Source organism: Scyliorhinus torazame, chromosome 15 (genome assembly GCF_047496885.1).
Source record: "Scyliorhinus torazame isolate Kashiwa2021f chromosome 15, sScyTor2.1, whole genome shotgun sequence".
Taxonomy (NCBI): Eukaryota; Metazoa; Chordata; class Chondrichthyes; order Carcharhiniformes; family Scyliorhinidae; genus Scyliorhinus; species Scyliorhinus torazame.
Window position 1 is genome coordinate 79,247,582 of NC_092721.1, and position 22,864 is coordinate 79,270,445.

The 22,864-nt window shown below is 47.8% G+C and overlaps 1 protein-coding gene and 1 long non-coding RNA gene across 6 annotated transcripts in view; one reads left to right on the plus strand and one right to left on the minus strand.

Moving 5' to 3' along the window:
- The window catches only part of LOC140391633 (uncharacterized), a 48,625-nt gene extending 41,097 nt beyond the window's left edge, over positions 1–7,528 (minus strand). The window contains exon 1 of the long non-coding RNA XR_011935143.1: positions 7,307–7,528. This is a non-coding gene — a long non-coding RNA (uncharacterized lncRNA). The remainder of the gene's footprint in view (positions 1–7,306) is intronic.
- Positions 7,529–7,797: 269 nt separating this feature from the next.
- tdrd3 (tudor domain containing 3) overlaps positions 7,798–22,864 on the plus strand; it is a 182,556-nt gene continuing 167,489 nt past the window's right edge. For 3 of the 5 annotated variants that reach the window (XR_011935141.1, XR_011935142.1, XM_072476317.1), the window contains exon 1: positions 7,798–8,027. Coding sequence is in view for 3 of the 5 variants with exons in the window: in XM_072476317.1 (XP_072332418.1) it covers positions 7,990–8,027 (38 nt within the window). In the remaining 2 variants the exon portion in view is untranslated. The remainder of the gene's footprint in view (positions 8,028–22,864) is intronic. The other 2 variants (XM_072476319.1, XM_072476318.1) reach the window with 2 other exon arrangements.

Consider the following 22,864-nt stretch of genomic DNA (forward strand, 5'->3'; position numbering starts at 1 on the left):
ATCAATTGAATACGCTAGTTTTTTAAAAATGGAGCTCCGAATCAAGCCGAGTGTCTGCAACTCAGCCCCCACGCAGCAAACTCAGCGGCAACCTTCAAGTACTGACTGGCGTGCTTCAACGGATATCTCGGGACGGCCGAAAACACACCCATGGGAGAACCAAAACTACAAGTTCTGCACTCGAGGGTGAGCCCAGAAATCTACACCCTCATCGAGGACATGGACAATTTCGATGCCGCAATAGAGCTGCTGAAAGGACATTATATTCTCCCTGTAAACCAGGTCTACTCCCGACATCTACTAGCGACGAGGCGACAAATCCCTGGATAATCGCTGGAAGAATTCTACCCTGCGCTCCTGGTGTTGGGGAGAAACTACAGCTGCCCGCAAGTTTTGGCGAGGAACCACACAGAACTTTTGATCCGGGACGCTTTCGTTGCAGGTATGCTGTCCTCCCAAATCCGCCAGCGATTGCTGGAGAAAGAGACACTAGGCCTCAAGGAGGCACGGGGCCTTGCCGGCTCCCTGGATGTGGCCTCCTGAAACGCCCGCGCTTACGTCCCCGACCGTGCGGCAGCCCCCTGGGCAGCGTGGAACCCCTCCCCCGCGGCTGACCCTGAGGCATCTCCCATCCCCCCACAAACTTGTGCTGCAAGACGGCCTGGCAACCCCGGGGGGCCCTGCTGCTATTTTTGCGGGCAAGCCAAGTACCCCCGACAGCGCTGTCCGGCCCGTTCATCCATCATCCATCTGCAAGGGATGTGGCAAAAAGGGCCACTTTGTGGCGGTATGCCAGGCCTGGGCAGTCGCTGCGGTCTCCGGAGGTGAATACGGACCGCCACCACAACCCTCTCCATGGACCCCGTGCGGCCAGCGGGCGCCGCCATCTTCCTCCTCCAGGGCCAAGTGTGGCCTCCGGGTCATCTTGTCCCGTGGACGCCACGTGCGATGGATAGGTCAACCACATTGCTGTAGCTCTGGATTTACATGTAGGCCAGACCAGAGAGCGATGATAGTTTCCTTCCCGAATGGGGATCAGTGAACCTGATGGGCCTTTATGACAATCAACAATGGTTTCATGTTCATCGTTAGACTTTTAATTCAGTTTTTTAATGAATTCAAATTTCACCATCTGCTATGGGATTCAAATTAACATCCCAGGGCATTACCTGGATCTTTGGATTCTTGGCCCAGTGATAATTACACTGTTCCACCTCCTCCCCCAAGTGAATGAGAAAAAATGAGAGTGTGAGTGGGAGTCTGAGTAAGTGTCAGAGAAAGAGTGAGTGAGAGTAAGTGAGTGAGAGAACCCTGAGACTAGGAATGAGCTGGGGACACACATGCGCGTGGGGCATACACACACACTGCTTGCTGCTGAGGAGTGGGGGAAACCCTCCAAACGTTTTCCTCTCAAAAACTATCCACACACCAGTTTAGGAGAGTGGGAGGAGAGGGGGGAAATCCAGACTGAAAGGAAGACCCCCAGATTAATATGAATTAAGCTGTGCTAGCTTAGATCGTGCACCACGTCTGGGTAGGCAGTGGCATTGTGGCTTTGTAGCTGACCTGGTAATCCAGAGACCTAGAGACATGCTCTGGGATCCTGGGTTCAAATCCTGCTATGGCAGGTGGTGAAATTTGAGCTAAATAAAAAAGACTGGAATCAAAGGTGACCATGAAGCCATTGTCGATTGTCGTAAAAACCCATCTGGTTCACAAATGTCCTTTCGGGAAGGAAATCTGTTGTCAATACCTGGTCTGGCCTACATGTGATTCCAGATCCACAGCAATTGGATTAACTCTTAAATACCCTCAGGGATGGGCAATAAATGCTGGCCCAGCCAGCGACACACACATCCATGAACAAATTTTTTTAAAACCCAGAGGCAAACGCAAGGTTCATTAATCCAACTCCTTTACTCGGCTCTGTCCCTTTCCTGTGATCAGGACTTGGGGCCTAGTCTGTGTCTCTCTAGTTCTTCTTAAGCAAAAAGGCAAAAAAAGTTTCATTTGTTAGCTCTGTTGCTTGGCACTTTTTAACTTTCATTTTTATTAATTACTCATTTTATTCAATTATCAATTTATTGCCTTGACATTGATTATGTTTTTGCTTGGCAAATGGTTGATGTTAGATCTTTCAGGCTTTCTATTTGCACCACATGTCCTTTATCTTCCAGATTTGTCTTCGGATGTCAGCTATTGGAATGCTGCCTTCTGGGCTTGCGACCTCGACTTGTTCTGCCAGGTAATGAAGGTGGCTCCTTTTCATTCTTTTTTTTAAAGAGTACCCAATTATTTTCTTTCAAATAAGGGGCAATTTAGCATGGCCAATCTACCTACCCTGCTCATCTTTTTGGGTTGTGGGGTGAGATGCATGCAGACACGGGGAGAATGTGCAAACTCCACACAGACAGTGACCCGGGGCTGGGGTCGAACCCGGGTCCTCGGCACTGTGAGGCAGCAGTGCTAACCATTGCGCAGGGCTAAATCGCTGGCTTTGAAAGCAGACAAAGGCAGGCCAGCAGCATGGTTCAATTCCCGTACCAGCCTCCCCGAACAGGCGCCGGAATGTGGCGACTAGGGGCTTTTCACATTAACTTCATTTGAAGCCTACTTGTGACAATAAGCGATTTTCATTTCATTTCATTTCCTTTTCGTCCTTTGAGGTCACATTTTTCAGCATTGTTTTCATCAAACTAGTCCTGGTGATGATGATGTTCAAATCCAATGGTCTGGTCACAGGAATCTTCTGTACCTGACTTTATTTATTATAAAATTGAGTTCGGTGTGTGAAAGTTTTCCATATTGGCAATGAGCTGGACTTGGAATTCCTCTCTTTGGTCTGGCTGCTTTAGGACTGATCTTTTTCCTCTCGGAGCTTTGGGCTTTGCAAAGTCATGGTTCAAGATGAATATTCATCACCAATCGACCAATGCCAAGCGGGCATCAATCTCTCACATTGATCAAATGATACAGATGCTACTTACAGCTTTGACAATGACACAATCCAGGAGGTGCCACTATTCCAATCTAGGAAGACTTCAAGTGGTTTTCTATTTGTCCTTCTGGTGGAAGAGGGTGCTTGTTATAACATGGTCATGTTGAATTCACTTTGTCAGCAGGAGGATGGCATTTGTACCGGCATTTTCCATCCAATGATTCCGCTCCAGACATCAGATTCACAGCTAATCTTGTCATTAAAGTGCCCCTGAAAGATAGTCTTTCCTTTCTTTTTGGATATATGTGAGAACTTCAATAAGGTCAGAATAGACCTTTTCCGGGTGACACGGTGGCGCAGTGGTTAACACTGCTGCCTCACGACGCAAAGGACCCAGGTTTTATCCCGGGCCCGGGTCACTGTCCATGGGGAGTTTGTACATTCTCCCCGTGTCTGGGTGGGTCTCACCCCCACAACACAAAAAATGCGCATGGTAGGTGGATTGGCCATGCTAAATTGCCCCTTAATTGGAAAAAAGTAATTGGGTACTCTAAATTTATGAAAAGAAAATAGAACTTTTCCTTAAAATCTTCATCAGAATCAAGGGTCAAGGCATAAACACTGATGGTGGCATAGTGATTATGAAATGTCATGATTCTTTCAATTATACAATTGGTAGATTCTGGCAGTGCATCCAAGATCCTGTTTTGGAATACAAAGCCAAAACCACGCTTCTCTATATTAACGGTGACTACATTACTAATAAAATCCACCCGCTGTTAAACACTTTGAGAAGTCCTGAGAATGTGAAAGGTGCTCCACATATGCAAGTTGTTTCTTCAATTCCTCAATACTGGAAATCCAGTGAGTTTTTAACTTTAAAAATACTGAAAAAGCGCAACACGCATGGTACCAACCAATGTAAGAGGGTGAACCTTTAAGGTTGATAATGTTGTACCTTTAAAACCTCTAATACGTTCGAACAGTTTACTTACCCAAAGTTTTACCCAAGTGTCTTTATTTACGAGATGAACAAAGGACAAAACAGGTTCATAGTTTAACACAATCTTATTCACAATTCTATTACTCAAGAAAATCTGACTCAGGCTCACAGCTGAGCTTTGGGTTTTACCCACACTTAGTAAAGGAGGCTGGCAGGCTTCGATCACTCGATGTTGATGTCTTCTCTGGGTTCGAAACCCAGGGTCTTTTCTTCTTGCGATGGTTGTGCCTGGGCAACTCCCAGCTTCTCTCTCAAGATCTGTTCGATCTTGGATTGAGTCATATGTATACGACCACGATCGGCCATTGTCCTAGCCAGACCCCACTGGTTAATGGGAAAGACAGGATACTCCTGTTTATCGATGGTGGTTCAATCAAGACTCATTGTCCTCTGAAACTCCCTGTGTTTGACCAGCCATCAGCTCATTAAGGAGTCTGATGGCTTTTTTTGTTTGTCCTTCGTCCTGCTGCAAAGTTGATCACCTGTGTCTGGATGTTTGTTACATATTCATAGACTTGGAGTGGGTAATCAAAGTCGCAATAACAGGTTTATGCTTTGACTTGAGTGCTTTTGCAGCCAGTATAGATTCCAGCCAGGATTTCATGAGACAGCCTCTGTTCCTGGTCCATGTGCATCTCCTCAGCCTGCCTTCAGAACCACAGTAACCTTTCATCAGAACATTGTGGTAGTCACCACTGTTGTATTATATTGTATATGCTGCACTGCATACAAGGGTATTACGGTAAGGACCCGTACTACAGGTACGGGGGTAGATCCGTGTCTGCTGGCTCCGCCCAGCAGGCGGAGTATAAATGTGTGTGCTCTACAAACTGCAGCCATTTCAGAAGCAGCTGTAGGAGGCCACATATCTCTGTGTAATAAAGCCTCGATTACTCTCTACTCTCGTCTCGTCGTAATTGATAGTGCATCAATTTATTACACAGAGATTTTACAAAGATGGATCTCCGCATTAAGCCGGATCACCTGCAGCTGCATCCTCAAGCAGACAATGCCAAAAAGGACTTCGCACATTAGCTAGCTTGTTTTGAAGCATACATCGGATCTGCGACAGACCCAATCCCAGAAGCACAGATGCTCCAGATTCTGTACACGCGGCTGAGCTCCGATGTCTTTCCCCTCATCCAGGACGCGCCTACCTACGCAGAGGCCCTGGTGCTACTGAAGGAGAACTACGCTCAGCAGACCAACAAGATCTACGCCAGGCACCTCCTGTCCACGCGGCACCAACTTCCCGGTGAGTCTGTGGAAGATTTCTGGCATGCCCTGCTCGCCCTGGTGAGAGACTGCGATTGCCAGACCGTTTCGGCCACTGAACATTCTAACCTGTTAACGAGAGACGCGTTCATTACAGGCATAGGGTCGGCCAACATCCGCCAGCGCCTCTTAGAAGGGGCTACGCTTGACCTCGTGGCGACCAAGAAACTAGCGCTCTCGCTCACAGTCGCCTCACACAACATACAGGACCGCACGGCCCACCCCTCCTGGGCATCATGGACCCCGCCAGCGGCCACCCCATCATGGACCCCATCAGCGACCGACCCCAGCCAACCCCACGCCTGCGCCACGCGGCAGCCAACCAACCCCGGTGGACCCAAGTGCTACTTCTGCGGACAGACAAAACACCCCCGGCAGCGCTGCCCGGCGCGGAGCGCGCTCTGCAAGGCCTGCGGCAAGAAAGGACTTTTTGCTGCAGTGTGCCAGGCCCGCTCAATCGCCGCTATTGTCCCTGCATCCCCCGCGTGCGGCCAGTGGGTGCCGCCATCTTCCTCGCCTCAGACCACGTGCGGCCCGAGGGCGCTGCCATCTTCCCTGCCTCAGGAACCCTGCCCATCGGGCACCTCATCAGGCCGCTCATCGCCGACGACCAGCCACGTTTCGCCTCCATCACGATCGACCAGTCCCGACCGCACAACCTCGCGACCGCGTCGACAAAGGTGAAGGTCGACGGGCATGAGATATCCTGCCTTCTGGATTCCGGGAGCACAGAGAGCTTCATCCACTCTGATACAGTAAGGCGCTGCTCCCTCGCAGTACACCCCATTAACTAAAGAATCTCCCTGGCCTCTGGATCCCACTCCGTGGTGATCTGGAGGTACTGCATCGCCACCCTCACCATCCAGGGCGTAGAGTTCAGTGGCTTCCGGCTCTATACCCTCCCCAACCTCTCCGCTGCCTTGCTACTCGGCCTGGACTTCCAGTGCAACCTCCAGAGCCTAACCCTGAAATTTGGCAGGCCCCTACCACCCATTACTGTTTGCGGCCTCACAACCCTTAAGGTTGACCCGTCTTCTCGGTTTGCAAACCTCATCCCGGATTGCAAACCCGTCGCCACCTGGAGCCGATGGTACAGTGCCCAGGATAGGACCTTCATCAGGTCTGAGGTCCAGCGGCTGCTGCGGGAAGGTATCATTGAGGCCAGCAACAGCCCCTGGAGAGCCCAAGTGGTAGTGGCTGATGCACGATCAACAACTCCAGAAGCGAGATTGGAGACAATTGAAGGCTTTAATACACTAGATGTTTCCCCCAGCAGCGCAGGTACAGAAGAAAGCTGCTGGGGCGGCACGGGCTCTTATACCCCGCCTTGCAGGACGGAGCTAACATACAGCCTTAACCAATGGGAACAAGTACATTCTCCACCAATGGTATTCCGGCATTACCAGGTACCGTAATCCTTCGAACACAGACTACCACACACCTTGATCAAAAATGCACAGGACGACTTACTTTGACAACTCTTCCTGGTTGCCTTCAAACACTTTGTGTCTTGTTCAACTTCAGGCTTATTTTTCCCATTTTACCCCTATCTCTCGCAGAAGTTTAATAGAGGTATACAAAATTATGGCAAGTTTAAATAAGGTAAAGAAAAATTGCTCCCATTAGCTAGCTCATATTACAAGGCCTGAGGGGCAGAATTTGCGCAAGGGATGCATGAGGATATGAAGAAGAACCTTATTACACATTGTATGGTACTGATCTAAACTTACTGCCTACGAGTGTGGTGGAAGGAGGGATGAACAATTATTTTGAACGGAAATTGAATGGGCACTTAAAGGAAACTTTTGGACACTAAGGGACAATTTAGCATGGCCAATACACCTAACCTGCACATCTTTGTGGAAGCAAACCGGAGCACCCCGATGAAATCCACGCAGACATGGGGAGAATGTGCAAACTCCACACAGTCACCTAAGGCCGGAATTGAACCCGTGCCCTGGCGCTGTGAGGCAGCAGTGACAACCACTGTGCCATCCATGTTGCTGCCCAATATGATGGGCAGAATGACCTCCTTCTATGTTGCAACGATTCCACGACACTGCCAAGATCACTACAAAAAATGATCTTACCATTTATATGGAGTCTTGCTGCGTGTGAGCTTCACAATGGCCACATTTCAATTCACTGGCTGTAGTGCCTTTGGGACGATCTGAGGTTATTACGCCGCTGTATAAATGCAAGTTTTTTTTCTGGATTGTAGGTAACATCGAAGTCAGGTGGGGAAGGAAACAACATTCTTGCAGGGATAAGCCGAACCGAAGTCAGGTTCTAACCTCAGATCTGTATTTCCTTGTAGACAAAATATTGGCAACCAACAAAAAAAAACATTAGTCGAAATACTTTAATTTTGGAATAAAATGTGACCGCGCGGAAGAAGATGATGCCAAATGGGAAGAACTTTCCGTTTCCAAGTGCTCCGAAGGTGCTCCCGACTTGTTGCAGGGGAGTCCCGCCTCTTCGGGCTGGCAGCTTCTGCTAATTTATGAATGGCGGCGGCCGGCTGCTTGTCCTGATGCTGATTGGTTCATCTCACTGTCAATCACTGCTCGCGACGTGGCCGTTGGCGCCTGCGTGTTGTGACGGGGCTGCCAGACGAGCGGCTGGAAGCCGAGGCCTTGAACGCGGAGCGGCGTCCAGCTTTTAATATGAGGTTCGCCTGTTTCTCACTTGGGAGCTGCAGTGGTGATTCGCAGCCCGATTTCCTTCCGAGCGTCGGCCGCGTTGCGTTCGTTGTAAGGGCGGCCGAGTGAAGATGGCGGACATGGGCCTGGCTCTGGCCCAGGAAGGCTGGTGAGTCGCGCTTTGTGGGCGGCCGGCCGGAGAGGGACGGCCAGTGACTCAGCCCGTAGCGCGCGGAGGTCCCGCTGTCAGAGCGTTTAAGTTATAAACACCTATGCCATCTTGGCTGCAGTTGGCCGCATTGGTATACTAGGCCTCCCCTCCCCGCCAAACGTGCTCATGTGGATTTGTGTTCATCTTTTATGCTCCCCCATTGTGTTAACCACGCGTTAGATGATTTTCAAACTTGTTTTACTTTATCTTTTACTGATTTATATCCAAGAGTGTGTGCTCACCAATTCCCTTTCTCCCCTCCACACCCCGCAATTTTATGCCTGATCTTCGGATGCTCCGTTCTGCAGTTGTGATCCTGCTGAATCCGGGGTGTACGATATGATTGCAGCTTGCATAAATAGTGACAGTGGGATTCCTGTCAAGCTTGAAGGCGAAGTGACTAATATTGGATATGTAGCTGTCAAATTTGGCAGAATGGTAAAGCTGTCTCTCTTGAGAGTTAGAAAGTCGCGAGTTTAATGTAGAATGTGTCGTGCTCCTCTGCTGAAAACTTCAATCAAGGTCCTTTGAATCCTTTTACCACATTGCTATAGCTAAAGCTGCTTATCTCTACCTTAACATTGCCCAATTTTGCCCCATTTCAGCTGATCTGCTGCTGAAACCCTCATTCATGCCTTTTTTACCTCCAGACTCAATTATTCCAGTGCACTCCTGGTTGGTCTCCCATCTCCTGCTATCTAAGCTTGAGGTCATCAACAACTCAGCTGCTCGTGTCTTAACTCATACCAATTCCTGTACACCTATTATTTTGTGCTTGCTCGCTTACATTGGCTTCCAGTCAAGCAATGTCCACTTCAAAATATTCATCCCAATTTTCAAATCCCTCCGTGGTCCTGCTGCTCTACTGTTGGTGGTTGTGTCTTGTTTTGCTTAAGCCCCATCTCTGGACTGTCATCAATATATCTCTCTTCCTCTACCTCACTTTGCTTAAGATGCTCCTTAAAACTTAGCTCTGATGTAGCTTTTGGCCATCTGACCGTATGAGCATTGTGTGGCTTGGCTTCATGCTTTGTTTTATAATACACCGATGAAAGGCCTTGGGAAGTTTCATCACACAAAGGCACTGCAAAAGTTGTTGCTGCTTTGGCATACGGTGGACATTAAAGATCGAAAGAGCAGGGAGTTGTCTATTTCATAAGCTTTGAATTTCCCTCTTTAAATCTCTGCACCTCTCTCTCCTCTTAAGACTGTTCATAAAACTTAGCTTTTTTGTCAAACTTTTACCTGTTCTAATGTTTTGGCTCAGTGTCATGTTTTGTCTTGTTGACTGTGATAATGTGTGCTTTGGATTGTTTTAGTACATTACGCTGCATTTATCTGATCTGTTTATTCTTGCATTGGCATACATTTTGAGCTTAACCAGGCCCACGATCAACATCCTAAACCGTCATTTGTTGCTGTTTGTTAAGAAGCTTTTGTGTCGGTTTACTTACATAATCATAATTGGAAATCAAATTCATTCATTGCATGCGAAGTATGTGGTATTTCTCAGAGGTGTGACCAGACACTAGTTTTTTTGTGGTCAGAAAATAAATTTGGGGTCAAACGCAACACCAAGGTGAATGGTCTGGCTCAGCTTAAGAATTTTGCCAAGGATAGAAGAAGTGTACAGCGAATGGAGTTTGTGGCAGGGACCAAAACCAATTGCTTCAGTCTTCCCAATATTTCATTCATTGAAATTTCTGCTCATCCAATATTCGATGTGAGACGAGCAGTGTGAAAATCGGTGACAGTGAAGGGAGCTATGGAACTGATGAGAAAAAGAACACAGAGGGAACCCAAAGTGTTATCTGATGATAGTACTGATGAGCAGGAGGCCAAGGATCTATTCTTGAGTTGCTGGAGGTTACAGTGCAAGGTTGGAAGATAAACTGTTGCACGTGTACCTCAGGCAATGCTTCGAAAAGAATGGAACCAGACCAGGGCAATTCCATCTAGCTGGACTATGAAGACGTATTGGAGAAAGTTTTTATGGTCAACTGAGCAAATATGTTCAAAGGGATAGTTTACCACAGTTACAGAGGGTGTGATTTGTGACTTTGTCATGGGCCGGGTTGCAAACCTTCTTTGGAATAAAGAAACTGATTCTAAGTGTGAAGGTGATGAGCAAAAGTGGGCTTGAATATTGCACGAGAAATAAGATGCTGAAGGAGATGTCATTGCAATAAATAAAATATTTAAGAGTTTAGGGAAAACAACCTAGATTATTATGAATGTAGGCCAAGAAAGTAACCTCTTAAGACATAAATGGAAATTGGCAAAACCAAAGTTAAAATATATATATTTTAAAAGAAAAAGACCCTTTTGCTAAACAAAGAACACAAGTCACCACTAATTTGCACCATGAAGTCACATTCCAACAGAGCGAGTGGCACCCCTGGAGGTGTGAACAGCTCCTTCCTATCTATCAAGATGGAGGATGTCCGGGTTCGAATCCCGGCCCTGGATCACTGTTCGTGTGGAGTTTGCACAGTCTCTCAATGTCTGCGTGAAATTACCCCTAAAAAAATTGGAAAAAAATAATTGGGTACTCTAAATTTAAAACAAAAAGATGGAAGATGGATCCTTCGGGAGTTAATGGCGGTGACAATTTAAAAATAGTCACCTTAGCTGTGAAACAATGTCTCAAAGGAAGCTGTGCAAATCATGAGCTATAACAAATCAATGCTATACCATTTTGGAACATACAACCAAAGTGGGGAGAGGTCAAAATGCTAGAATTGGGATCTGAGGAGAGAGCATAGGCTGTGACAGGGAGCTGGCTTCTCTTTGCTCCTTTTTACAGCGTTTCATGTAAGTCAGCATCCTGTTTTGCTCAGAAAAGTGTCATGTTCTTGCAGCAAACAGAAACTCTACTAAAAAAAAACCATTGGATTTTTTACAAGTGTTTCCAACAGAAAAGGATTATAACAGCCATTCTGTGAAGAATCAATACCTCCGGGTACAATCAGTGAATCTTGTTTAAAAAAAATATATTATTTATTCACCTCCTTTTTCACATTTTCTCCTAAATTTACACCCAACAATAAACAATACAATCAGTGAATCTTAATTGACTTTTAAAATCTGCACTTTTACTGTGACCAACTTTTACTAATACGCTGTAAAGTTTTTTTACTGAGTGTTTCGGGTTTGAATGTGTTTGCATGCGTCAGTGGGAAGCAGGGCATATTTGTTCTTTTTTAAAAAAATAACATTTTTATTGAGGTATTTTTGACATTGTAAACAGTCACAGTGTACAGCAATGTGCAAATATCAACACAAAGCAGAAACCCCGCAAAGAAGTCGATGAATGGTTGCCACCTTCGGGCGAACCCTAATACAGATCCTCTTAAGGTGAACTTAATTTTTTCCAGCCTTAAAATGCTCGACATGTCCGAGAGCATGCTTCGATCTTTGGGGGTTTGAGTCCCTCCATGCCAGCAGTGTACGTCGCCGGGCTACCAGGGAAGCAAAGGCCAAGACATCGGCCTCCCTCTCCTCCTGGACCCCCGGGACTTCCGAGACCCAAACAATTGCTACCACTGGACTCATCACCACCCTAGTTTACAGTACCTGGGACATGACATCAGCAAATCCCTCCCAGTATCTCCTAAGACTTTCCCCTCTCCTACCTGCCCCCTAGACACTATTCTGTCCTGGATCCCATTTGGTGGGAGGCGTGGGAAGGATGGGACCTGTCCACATATGAAGTCACGCACTTGCAAGTACCGAAAGCCATTCCTTCTGACTAGTCCGAATTTCTCCTCCAAGGCCCTCATGCCCGAGAAGGCCCCCCCCCCCCCCCCCCAAGAACATATCGCCCAGTAGTAGTTACTGAGGTTCGGCAGCGCCAGCCCCCCCCTTGCTACGGTTCCTCTCAAGCATCGCTTTCCTCACCCGCGGGGACTTCCCCGTCCAGACAAAGCCCATAATAATCTTGTTGACCCTTTTGAAGAAAGGCCGCGGGATGAAAATCAGGAAGCACTGAAAAATAAACCGGAATCTTTGGAGGATTGTCATCTTTACCGTCTGCACTCTCCCCGCAAGTGATAGCGGGAGTGCATCCCATCTCCTGAACTCGCTCTTCATTTGTTCCACCACTCTAGTCAAATTTAGCTTATGCAGCCTGCCCCAGTCTCGTGCCACCTGTATCCCTAAGTATCGGAAACTTTCTCCCACCATCCTAAATGGCAGCCCTTCAACCTGTTCTCCTGGCCCCTCGCCTGCACTACAAACACCTCACTCTTAGCCATGTTCAGTTTGTACCCTGAAAACCTGCCAAATTCTCTCAATGTTCCTAGTATACTGTCCATCCCAGCCCGCGGGTCCGTTAAGTACAGGAGCAGGTCGTCCTCGTACAGCGATACCCTGTGTTCCACCCCTCCCCATATCATTCCCTGCCATCCCCTTGCAGCTCTCCGGGCAATCGCAAGCGGCTCTGTGGCCACTGCAAACAGCAACGGGGAGAGTGGGCATCCCTGTCTGGTCCCCCGGTGTAGTCTAAAGTACTCTGATGTTGTCCTATTTGTCCCCACGCTAGCTTTTGGGGCCTGGTACAATTATCTAACCCAGTCAACAAAGCCCTCCCCGAACCCAAACCGTCCGAGTACCTCCCACAAAAAGTCCCACTCCACCTGGTCAAAGGCCTTCTCGGCATCCATTGCCACCACTGCCTCTACCTCTCTGCCCTCCGGGGGCATCATGATCACATTGAGTAATCTTCTCAAGTTGGCTACCAGCTGTCTGCCTTTCACAAACCCTGTTTGGCCTTCCCCGATCACCTCTGGGACACAGTCCTCAATTCTAAGCGCCAAGACCTTAGCCAGGAGCTTCGCGTCGACGTTGATCAGCGAGATTGGTCTATATGACCCACGCGCATCCGGGTCTTTATCCCGTTTTAATATCAGCGAAATGGTAGCATGTGACATCATCGGGGGTAGCGTCCCTCTGTCCCTCGCCCCGTTAAATACCCTAGTCAGCACCGGCCCCACTATCTCCGAGAACATTTTGTAGAACTCCACTGGGTATCCACCCGGCCCCGGGGATTTACACGACTGCATGGCCTTCAAGCCCCCCAGTACTTCCCCAGCTCTGATCGGGGCCCCCAGTCCGTCTACCAGCCCCCTACCCACTTTTGGGAAGGTCAGTCCGTCTCCTCCGGCTCCCCAGGGGGTTCCGAGGTATAAAGCTTGCTGTAAAACTCTCGAAACACCCTGTTCAGTCCTGACGTGTCATCCACTCTGTTCCCCATACCGTCCACTACCCTGCCTATTTCTCTGGCCGCCTCCTTCCTCCTGAGTTGCTGCGCAAGCATTCTACTAGCTTTCTCCCCATGCTCATAGACCACACCCTTTGCCTTCCTGAGGAGTTCCACTGCCTTGATCGTGGACAACACTCCCAGTTTGGCCTGCAGTCTCCGTCTAACTCTAAGTAGGTCCTCCCTCGTGGCCTCTGCGTATTCCCTATCTGTCCGGTGGATCTCCTTGACAGTCTGTCCCTCTCCGCTCTGTCCGTTCTATCTCTGTGGGCCCGAATTGAAATCAGCTCGCCCCTTACCACCGCCTTCAGCGCCTCCCACAGGGCCACTGCTGAGACTTCCTCTGTGTCATTAACCTGCAGGTAGTCCTGCATGCACTTCCGCAGTCTTCCGCAGTCCCCTCCTCCGCTAGCAATCCTATGTCCAACCTCCATTGTGGGCGCTGGTAGCTCCCTTTGCAGACCTGCAGTTCAACCCAGTGTGGGGCATGATCCGAGATGGTGATCGGCGAGTACTCCGTATTTTTTACCCCGCCTACACAGTCCCTGCTCATGATGAAAAAAAATCGATTCTAGAGTATACTTTATGAACATGCCAGTAGAACGAATATTCCCTTCCCGTCGGCCGTCTGGCTCTCCATGGGTCTACCCCCCCCATCTGCTCCATGAACCCCCTCAGTTCCCTTGCCATCGCTGGGAGCCTACCTGTTCTGGAGCATGACCTGTCTAGTCCGGGGTCGAGGACTGTGTTGAAGTCCCCACCCATGATCAGCTTGCGTGAATCTAATTCTGGGATTTTCCCCAGCACCTTTTTAATGAAGTCAGCGTCGTCCCAATTTGGAGCATACACATTCACCAGGACTACCCTCACCCCCTCAAGCGTCCCGCGGACCATAAGAAATCTACCACCTCTATCTGCAATTGTGCCCTCTGCCTCAAATTGAACCCATTTATTGATCATGATTGCCACCTGGCTAATCCAGCCCTTCCTTAGTCTGGTATGGTCAGTCACTTTCAGATGTGTCTCCTGCAGCATGATCACGTCCGCATTTAGAGCCCGCAAATGTGCGAACACACGCGCCCTCTTGACTGGCCCACTTAGTCCTCTGACATTCCAGGTGATCAGCCTGGTTGGAGGGCACCTGCCCCCCCCCCCCCCCCCCCCCCCCCCACCCTTTAGCAACAACACCCCTCTGTTACCCAACCCCTGCCATGTACTGGCTGTATGCATCCCCCCCACCTGACTCCCTTGACTAGCTTCCCGCTAGCCCGGTGACTCATCCCTTCGGCGCCCACTTGTCTCGCTCCCATTGTTCCCCTGAGCTCATCCCCCCACCCATCCACACCCATCCCCTGATGTGTCCTGCTCGAGCAGTCTCCCTGCAGTAAGCAAGCTCAAACAAAAAACAAGGGCAATCAAACAAAGACCGGAGACTGCTCCAGCTGTAATGCTGTTCCAGTTGTGTAAACAGATGAGTCAGACCGATCACCCCTTTCTGCGCATTAATAATAAAAACACACAGCAACACAGTACCCGCGTCACCCCCCTACATCCAATGCCTTTAACCCCCATTGCTTCCCGGCCAAATTTCTGTTACGTTGGAAGCTCCAAAATGAGAAAAATACAAATAAAAAAGCAAAAAGACAACCCAAAAGAGAGAGGCCCATTGTACCCATAGGCAGCAAAAATGGAAAAAAGCAACTACAAAGTACCTGTGAAGCAACAAAAAATATAAAGTCAGTCCAAGAAAACTAAAAGTCCCACAGACCATAATACTCAGACTCTGACTTTGGTCCATGGGCCCTCAGTCGGCACCAGTCCCTGATCCTTTGCGAACTCCATCGCCTCATTGGGGTCCACAAAGTAGTAATGCTGGCTCTGGCGCGTTACCCAAAACCGCACTGGGAAAAGCAGACCAAACTTCACGTGCTTTTTGAACAAAATCTCTTTAATTCTTTTAAAGGCTGCTCGCCGCCTGGCCACCTCCTGACTTAGGTCTTGGTAAATGCACAGGACATTGTTGTTCCATGTACAGCTCTTCGTACTCTTTGCCCACTGAAGGACCCGCTCCTTGTCTGTGAACCTGTGGAACCTGACCACCACTGGTCGGGGGGGGGGGGGGGTTCGCGGCATCCTCACCGGCACCCTGTGTCTCCCGTCCAGCTCCAGCGGTCGTGGGAAGGAGTTAGCCCCCATCAGCTGCTGCAACACGTCTGCCACAAACGTTGTGGCGTCCGCTCCATCGGCCCCCTCTGGGAGGCCAATAATTCTCAAATTTTGTCTGCGGGCTCTATTTTCCAGGTCTTCAGTTCTGTTAAGCAGCCTTCTCTGACGCTCCTTCAACCCATCTATCTCTATTGCAGCGTTCGTTTGTGTGTCCGCCTGTTCCTCCACCGCTTGCTCCAGCTCCTTGACCTTCTTGTCCTGGGCCTCTAGCCTTTGGTTCACTTGCTCCACCGCTTTCTGCAACGGTTCTAAGTTATCCCGCTTCATGTCTTCAAAACTTCCTTTTATGACCTGCAGCATATTGTCCAGCGCTGCTTGGATCGTCTGGTCCACGGTCCGGTCAGTCATCTTTGGTCCCGGGTCAGCTCCCACACCACTTTGCCTCTGCCCCTTTTCCTGCTTTCGCTGCTTTCTGCTCTTCTTTGTTTCCATACAGCTCCGCACACTTCAATCAGCAACTTTGTGGCCATCTTTTCTAGCGCTCAAAAGTTCCGAAAAGTCAGGAAACCAGGTCCAAAAAGCCAGCCGGAGTGAGAGCCACCGAATTGGGTATTCAGGTGGCACAGGGATGGGAGCAGCTGCATAAATTAAATCTGGCCCGTTTAGTTGAGCAAATGAAGGACGACTTCCAGAGGTGGGACATGCTCCCGTTGTCACTGGCGGGGAGGGTACAGACCGTAAAGATAACAGTTATCCGGAGATTTTTGCTTGTTTTCCAGTGTCTCCCTATTTTTATACCAAAGGCCTTTTTTAAGTGGGGTTAATGCGGTGATCTCTGGGTTTGTGTGGGCGGGCAAGACCCCGCGAGTAAGGACGGTCCTGTTGGAGCGGAGCTGAGGGGTGGGGGGGCTGGCTGGCTTTACCAAACTTTAGGAACTATTACTGGACGGCAAATATAGCCATGATCAGGAAGTGGTAGTGGGGGAGCGGTCGGTTTGGGGGCGGGTGGAGGCAGCCTCATGTAGGGGCACAAGTTTAGGGGCATTGGTAACGGGCACCTCTGCTGTTCTCGCCGGCCTGGTACTCCACAAGCCCGGTGGTAGTGGCGGCCCTGAGAGTCTGGGGGCAGTGGCGGAAGAACATGGGAGTGCAGGGAGCGTCGGTGTGGTCTCCAATTTGTGGCAATTACCTGTTTGTCTCGGGGAGGATGGATGGGGGGGTTTCGGAGGTGGCAGAGAGCAGGTATGGAGAGGATCTGTTTATTGATGGGAGCTTTCCCTGTGTGGAGGATCTGGAAGAGGAGTTTGAATTGCCAGGTGAGAATGGGTTTCGGATACAGGATAAGGTCATTTCTAAAACGGGATGGGGGAGTGGAAGGTCTCGGAAATTTATAAAGAGCTGATGGAGTGGGAGGGAACCCAAACCAGCCTCCGCGAACAGGCGCCGGAATGTGGCGACTAGGTGCTTTTCACAGTAACTTCATTTGAAGCCTACTTGTGACAATAAAGGATTTTAATTTTTCATTTTCAAATAGGGGAGGTAAAGCGTAAATGGGAAAGTGAGCTGGGTAAGGAGTTACAGGCGGGTTTATGGGAGGATGCTCTGAGCAGAGTCAACACGTCCTCATGTGCCAGGCTCAGCCTGATACAATTCAAGGTGGTCCACCGGGTACACATGACGGTGGCCTGGGTGAGCAGGTTTTATGTCCACATGTTTTGGGCATGCCCGAAGCTTAGGGGATTTTGGCAGGGATTTGCGGATGTCAAATCCAAGGTGCTAAAAACAAGGGTGGCGCCGAGTCTAGAGGTGGTGATTTTTGGAGTGTCGGAAGACCCGGGAGTCCAGGGCTGAGAGGCTGACGTTTTGGCCTTTGCCTCCTTGGTAGCCTGGAAGCAGATCCGATTGGCGTGGAGGGACTCGGAGCCCCGGAAACCGGGGGGGGGGGGCATGGGGATGGGGATGGGGATGGGTTAGCGACATGACCGGGTTTCTCAGGCTTGAGAAAATCAAGTTCGCCCGAGAGGATCAATGTTGGGGTTCGTCCGGAGGTGGCAACCGTTTAGCGACTTCTTCGGGGAAAACTTAAACTGCTAGCAGGTTCAATAAGGTGGGAGGGGGGGTGGGGGTTAGTTTAGTTTAGCGGGATCAGCAAGAGGAGATGGAGGGACTTGGTTATTGTGTGTATAAGTTATGTTGGCGGGCTATGGTTGTTGGTTGATGGGGGGGGTGTTACGTACTGAATCATGTTTACATTTGTATTTGTATCTTTTGTTGTTTTGAAACCATATATGCCTTAATATCATGTTTGTAAAAAAAAACAACTTGGATTCTTTAAAAACGTGACTGCAGCAATCATGCACACTGACCCAGGAGTTTTAACCCTAACTGCACCAAGTGCATATGATGAAATTAATTGAAATAGAAATGAATTGAACCTATTGCAGGATAGGTCTTCTGAGGAAAGGTTGAGGGAGCTAGGGCCTTTCTCTTTGGAGCGGAGGAGGATGAGAGGTGACTTAATAGAGGTTTATAAGATAATGAGGGGGATAGATGGAGTGGACGTTCAGAGACTATTTCCTCGGGTGGATATAGCTGTCACAAGGGGGCATAACTATAAGATTCAGGGTGGGAGATATAGGAGGGATGTCCGAGGTAAGTTCTTTACTCCGAGAGTGGCTCGGGTGTGGAATGGACTGCCTGCTGTGATAGTGGAGTCGGACACTTTAGGAACTTTCAAGCGGATATTGGCTAGGCACATGGAGCACACCAGAATGACAGGGAGTGGGATAGCTTGATCTTGGTTTTGGACAATGCTCGGCACAACATTGAGGGCCGAAGGGCCTGTTCTGTGCTGTACTGTTCTATGAATGTGCGACTCACTCCCTCATAGCTGCCACCGGAAGTCCATATTTGTACATTTTTCATATGTTGTTTGAGTGGGTTTTCGTACAATAAAACAAACCCTATGTGTTTAACTCAGGAACACTTGTCTGGCTTATTTCTTACAAGACTGCATCAAGTCAATGAAGTTACAACAAACATCAGTCCAAACTTTACACATTAATAAACATTTTGCAATGATTTCACCAATGCAAGAAATGTTTAAACATTTTTTTCAGGGTTAATGACAAGCAAACAAGTGCAAAAGTGTGTGTTGTACTCTTGGCTGTGCAAGCTAACCAGTCTGTCTGCTGCTTTGTCGCTGAAGGAGAAGGCAACTTTTTTGCTGCTGTTTCTTTCCAGCACTGATTGAGTGATTTTTCTTTGTTCTTGGGGCAAAAGACAGAAACCTGAATATTGTTACACCCCATGGCATCATATCCTGCAATAAATATTGGGTGATCCCTAACTTCCAAATACTTAACCCCAACCATGCAAAGGATTTTAAGAAGTTGAGATTAATTTTGAGTACTTGTGTAAAGGAATGTACATTCAGTCTAATAACTTGTATTTTTCTTGGAAAATTGATAAAATCGTGGGCTTGTTACGCAAAGCTGAAAGGAATCCAAAAGAACCATGTAATGAACAAAATTAATTTGCTATTAAGTGTCTTGAGCCTGAATTACTGACTGACAATTCAGTGCATTACTGAGAGCAAACTGCTTTGTCAGACGTGGCATTTTTCTGATGAGATGTTTACCTGATGTCTGCTTTGTTAGAAGCATGTAAAAGGTCCCATGGCACTATTTGAAGATTCATAAAAATCTTTCTCTGCTTTGTCTTTGCTAATATTTGTTCCTCGACCAATATCACCAGAACAGGCTATCTGTGACTCTATAAAAGCGGGCAAGTGGGACTAGCTTAGTGATAGAAACTGGGCAGCATGGACTAGCTGGGTTGACGGGCCTGTTTCCAAGGGCTGTAAACATCTATGACTCTTGTTAACTCGTTGCTATTTTTGGAATCATGCTGTATGCAAATTGCCTACTGTGTCTCCTACATCACAACAGTGACTACATCTCAATAATGTTTAAATAGTTGCAAAATGGAGCTGCACGGTGGCGCAGTGGTTAGCATTGCTGCCTCAAGGCGCCGAGGTCTCGGGTTCAATCCCGGCTCTGGGTCACTGTCCGTGTGGAGTTTGCACATTCTCCCCGTGTTTGCGTGGGTTTCGCCCCCACAACCCAAAAGATGTGCAAGGTTGGTTGATTGGCCACGCTAAATTGCCCCTTAATGGGAAAAAATGAATTGGGTACACTAAATTTATTTAAAAAAAATAGTTGCAAAATGGTTTGGAATATCCTGCGTTAATGCACAATGTAAAATTGCACATTATTTTGGCGTGTGTTATGAAAGACGCTGTGACAATCTGTGATACATGTTTTTTAAAATTCTGGTGTGTAAATTTTGATATAAAGTGCTAAAACTCCATTTAAAATACGAGAAAAAAAGAACGTTGTGACTATTCTTTCTCAGACTCAATGAAAGCAACAATAGTGTCTTCCAGGGTTCAGTATTATAAACTTTGTTCATTTATGGCTTGGGCAGTTAAATTCAAATGGTACAGTGCTTAGATGTTGCCAATGTCAGCAAAACTAAGGAGTTGGTCATTGACTTCAGGAAGCAATACACGCTCTGTCTGTATCAATGGTGCCAAGGTGGAGATGGTTGACAGCTTCAAATTCCTAGGTGTAACATCACCAATAACCTGTCGTGGTCACTCATGTCACGTTATGACCAAGAAAACACAACAGCGCCTATACTTCCTCAGGAAATTAAGGAAATTTGACATGTCCATAATGACTCTTACCAATTTTTATAGATACACCATAAAAAGCATCCTGTCTGGTTGCATCACAGCTTGGAATGGCAACTTCTTGGCCCAAGACTGTAAGAAACAGCAACGTGATCACAGCTAAGTCCATTATGCGAAACTGTCCCCGATCTATTGACTCTGTCTACACCTCCCGCTGCCTTGGGAAAGTCGGCAGCATAATCAAAGACCCCTCCCGCCCAGTTTACTCTCTCCCAACCTCTTCCATCGGGCAGAAGATACAAAAGTTTGAGAAGCTGCGATAATAGATTCAAAAACAGCTTCTTCCCCACTATTACCAGACTCCTGAATGGCCCTCATGTGGACTGAACTGACCTTTCCACGCAACTTTCCTACAGATCTATTACTATAGAACATAGAACATTACAGCACAGTACAGGCCCTTCGGCCCTCGATGTTGCGCCGACCTGTGAAACCACTCTAAAGCCCATCTACACTATTCCCTTATTGTCCATATGTCTATCCAATGACCATTTGAATGTCCTTGGTGTTGGCGAGTCCACTACTGTTGCAGGCAGGGCATTCCACGCCCTTACTCCTCTCTGAGTAAAGAACCTACCTCTGACATCTGTCATATCTATCTCCCCTCAATTTAAAGCTATGTCCCCTCGTGCTAGACATCGCCATCCGAGGAAAAAGGCTCTCACTGTCCACCCTATCCAATCCTCTGATCATCTTGTATGCCTCAATTAAGTCACCTCTTAACCTTCTCTCTAACGAAAAAAGCCTCGAGTCCCTCAGCCTTTAATGCGGCGACCAGAATTGCACGCAATACTCCAAATGCAGCCGCACCAGAGTGTTGTACAGCTGCAACATGACCTCATGGCTCCTAAACTCAATCCCTCTACCAATAAAAGCTAACACACCGTACGCCTTCTTAACAGCCCTCTCAACCTGGGTGGCAACTTTCAGGGATCTATGTATATGGACAACCTCTCTGCTCATCCACACTGCCAAGAATCTTACCATTAGCACAGTTCTCTGTCTTCCTGGTATTCCTTCCAAAATGAATCACCTCTCACTTTTCTGCATTAAACTCCATTTGCCACCTCTCAGCCCAGCGCTGCAACGTATCTGTGCCCCTCTGTAACTTGTAACATCCTTCCGCACTGTCCACAACTCCACCGACCTTAGTGTCATCTGCAAATTTACTCACCCATCCTTCTACACCCTCCTCCAGGTCATTTATAAAAATGACAAAGAGCAGTGGCCCCAAAACAGATCCTTGTGGTACACCACTAGTAACTGGATTCCAGTCTGAACATTTCCCATCAACCACCACCCTTTTGTCTTCTTCCAGCTAGCCAATTTCTGATCCAAACTGCTAAATCACCCTGAATCCCATGCCTCCGTATTTTCTGCAGTAGCCTACCGTGGGGAACCTTATCAAACGCTTTACTGAAATCCATATACACCACATCAACTGCTTTACCCTCATCCACCTGTTTGGTCACCTTCTCAAAGAACTCAATAAGGTTTGTGAGGCATGACCTACCCTTCACAAAACCGTGTTGACCATCTCAAATCAAATTATTCCTTTCCAAATGATTATACAGCCTATCTCTTATAAACCTTTCCAAGATTTTTCCCACAACAGAAGTAAGGCTCACTGGTCTATAGTTACCGGGGTTATCTCTATTCCCCTTCTTGAACAAGGGGACAACATTTGCTATCCTCCAGTCTTCTGGCACTATTCCTGTAGACAAAGATGACTTAAAGATCAAGGCCAAAGGCTCAGCAATCGCCTCCCTAGCTTCCCAGAGAATCCTAGGATAAATCCCACCCGGCCCAGGGGACTTATCTATTTTCACACTTTCCAGAGTTGCTAACACCTCCTTATGAACCTCAAGCCCTTCTAGTCTAGTAGCCTGAATCTCAGTATTCTCCTCGACAACATTGTCTTTTTCCTGTGTGAATACTGACGAAAAATATTCATTTAGCACCTCTCCTATCTCCTCGGACTCCAAGCACAACTTCCCACTACTGTCCTTGACTGGCCCTACTCTTACCCTAGTCATTCTTTTATTCCTGACATATATATATAGAAAACTTTCGGGTTATCCTTGATCCTACCTGCCAAAGACGTCTCATGTCCCCTCCTGGCTCTTCTTAGCTCTCTCTTTAGGTCCTTCCTGGCGAACTTGTAACTCTCGAGCGCCCTAACTGAACCTTCATGTCTCATCTTTATGAGTATGTTTCACCCAATGTTTATGTATTTACATTGTGCATTTATTGTATGATCTATGTTTTCAGGTATGGAGTGATCTGCCTGGACAGTATGCAGAACAATATTTATCACTGTACCTCGACACACGTGACAATAAATCTAAATCTAGATTAGTGAAATGGGCAGGCAGGCACATGACCGATGCAGCCAAATGTGCAGTGATGCATTTTGACTGGAAAAAAATCACCAAGTCAATCATGGGGATGAAAGACTTAAATTGAATAACACCAAAGAAAATTTGGAATCACCAACTAGAGCGCATAGGGGAGGAAAAATGTTGACCAGATATAATCCTTGGAGTCTGAGATGGCAGAAGTTCATTGTGCTTCAAGGGTGCAACTCTTATGGGCAGAGTATTTGATGACTAG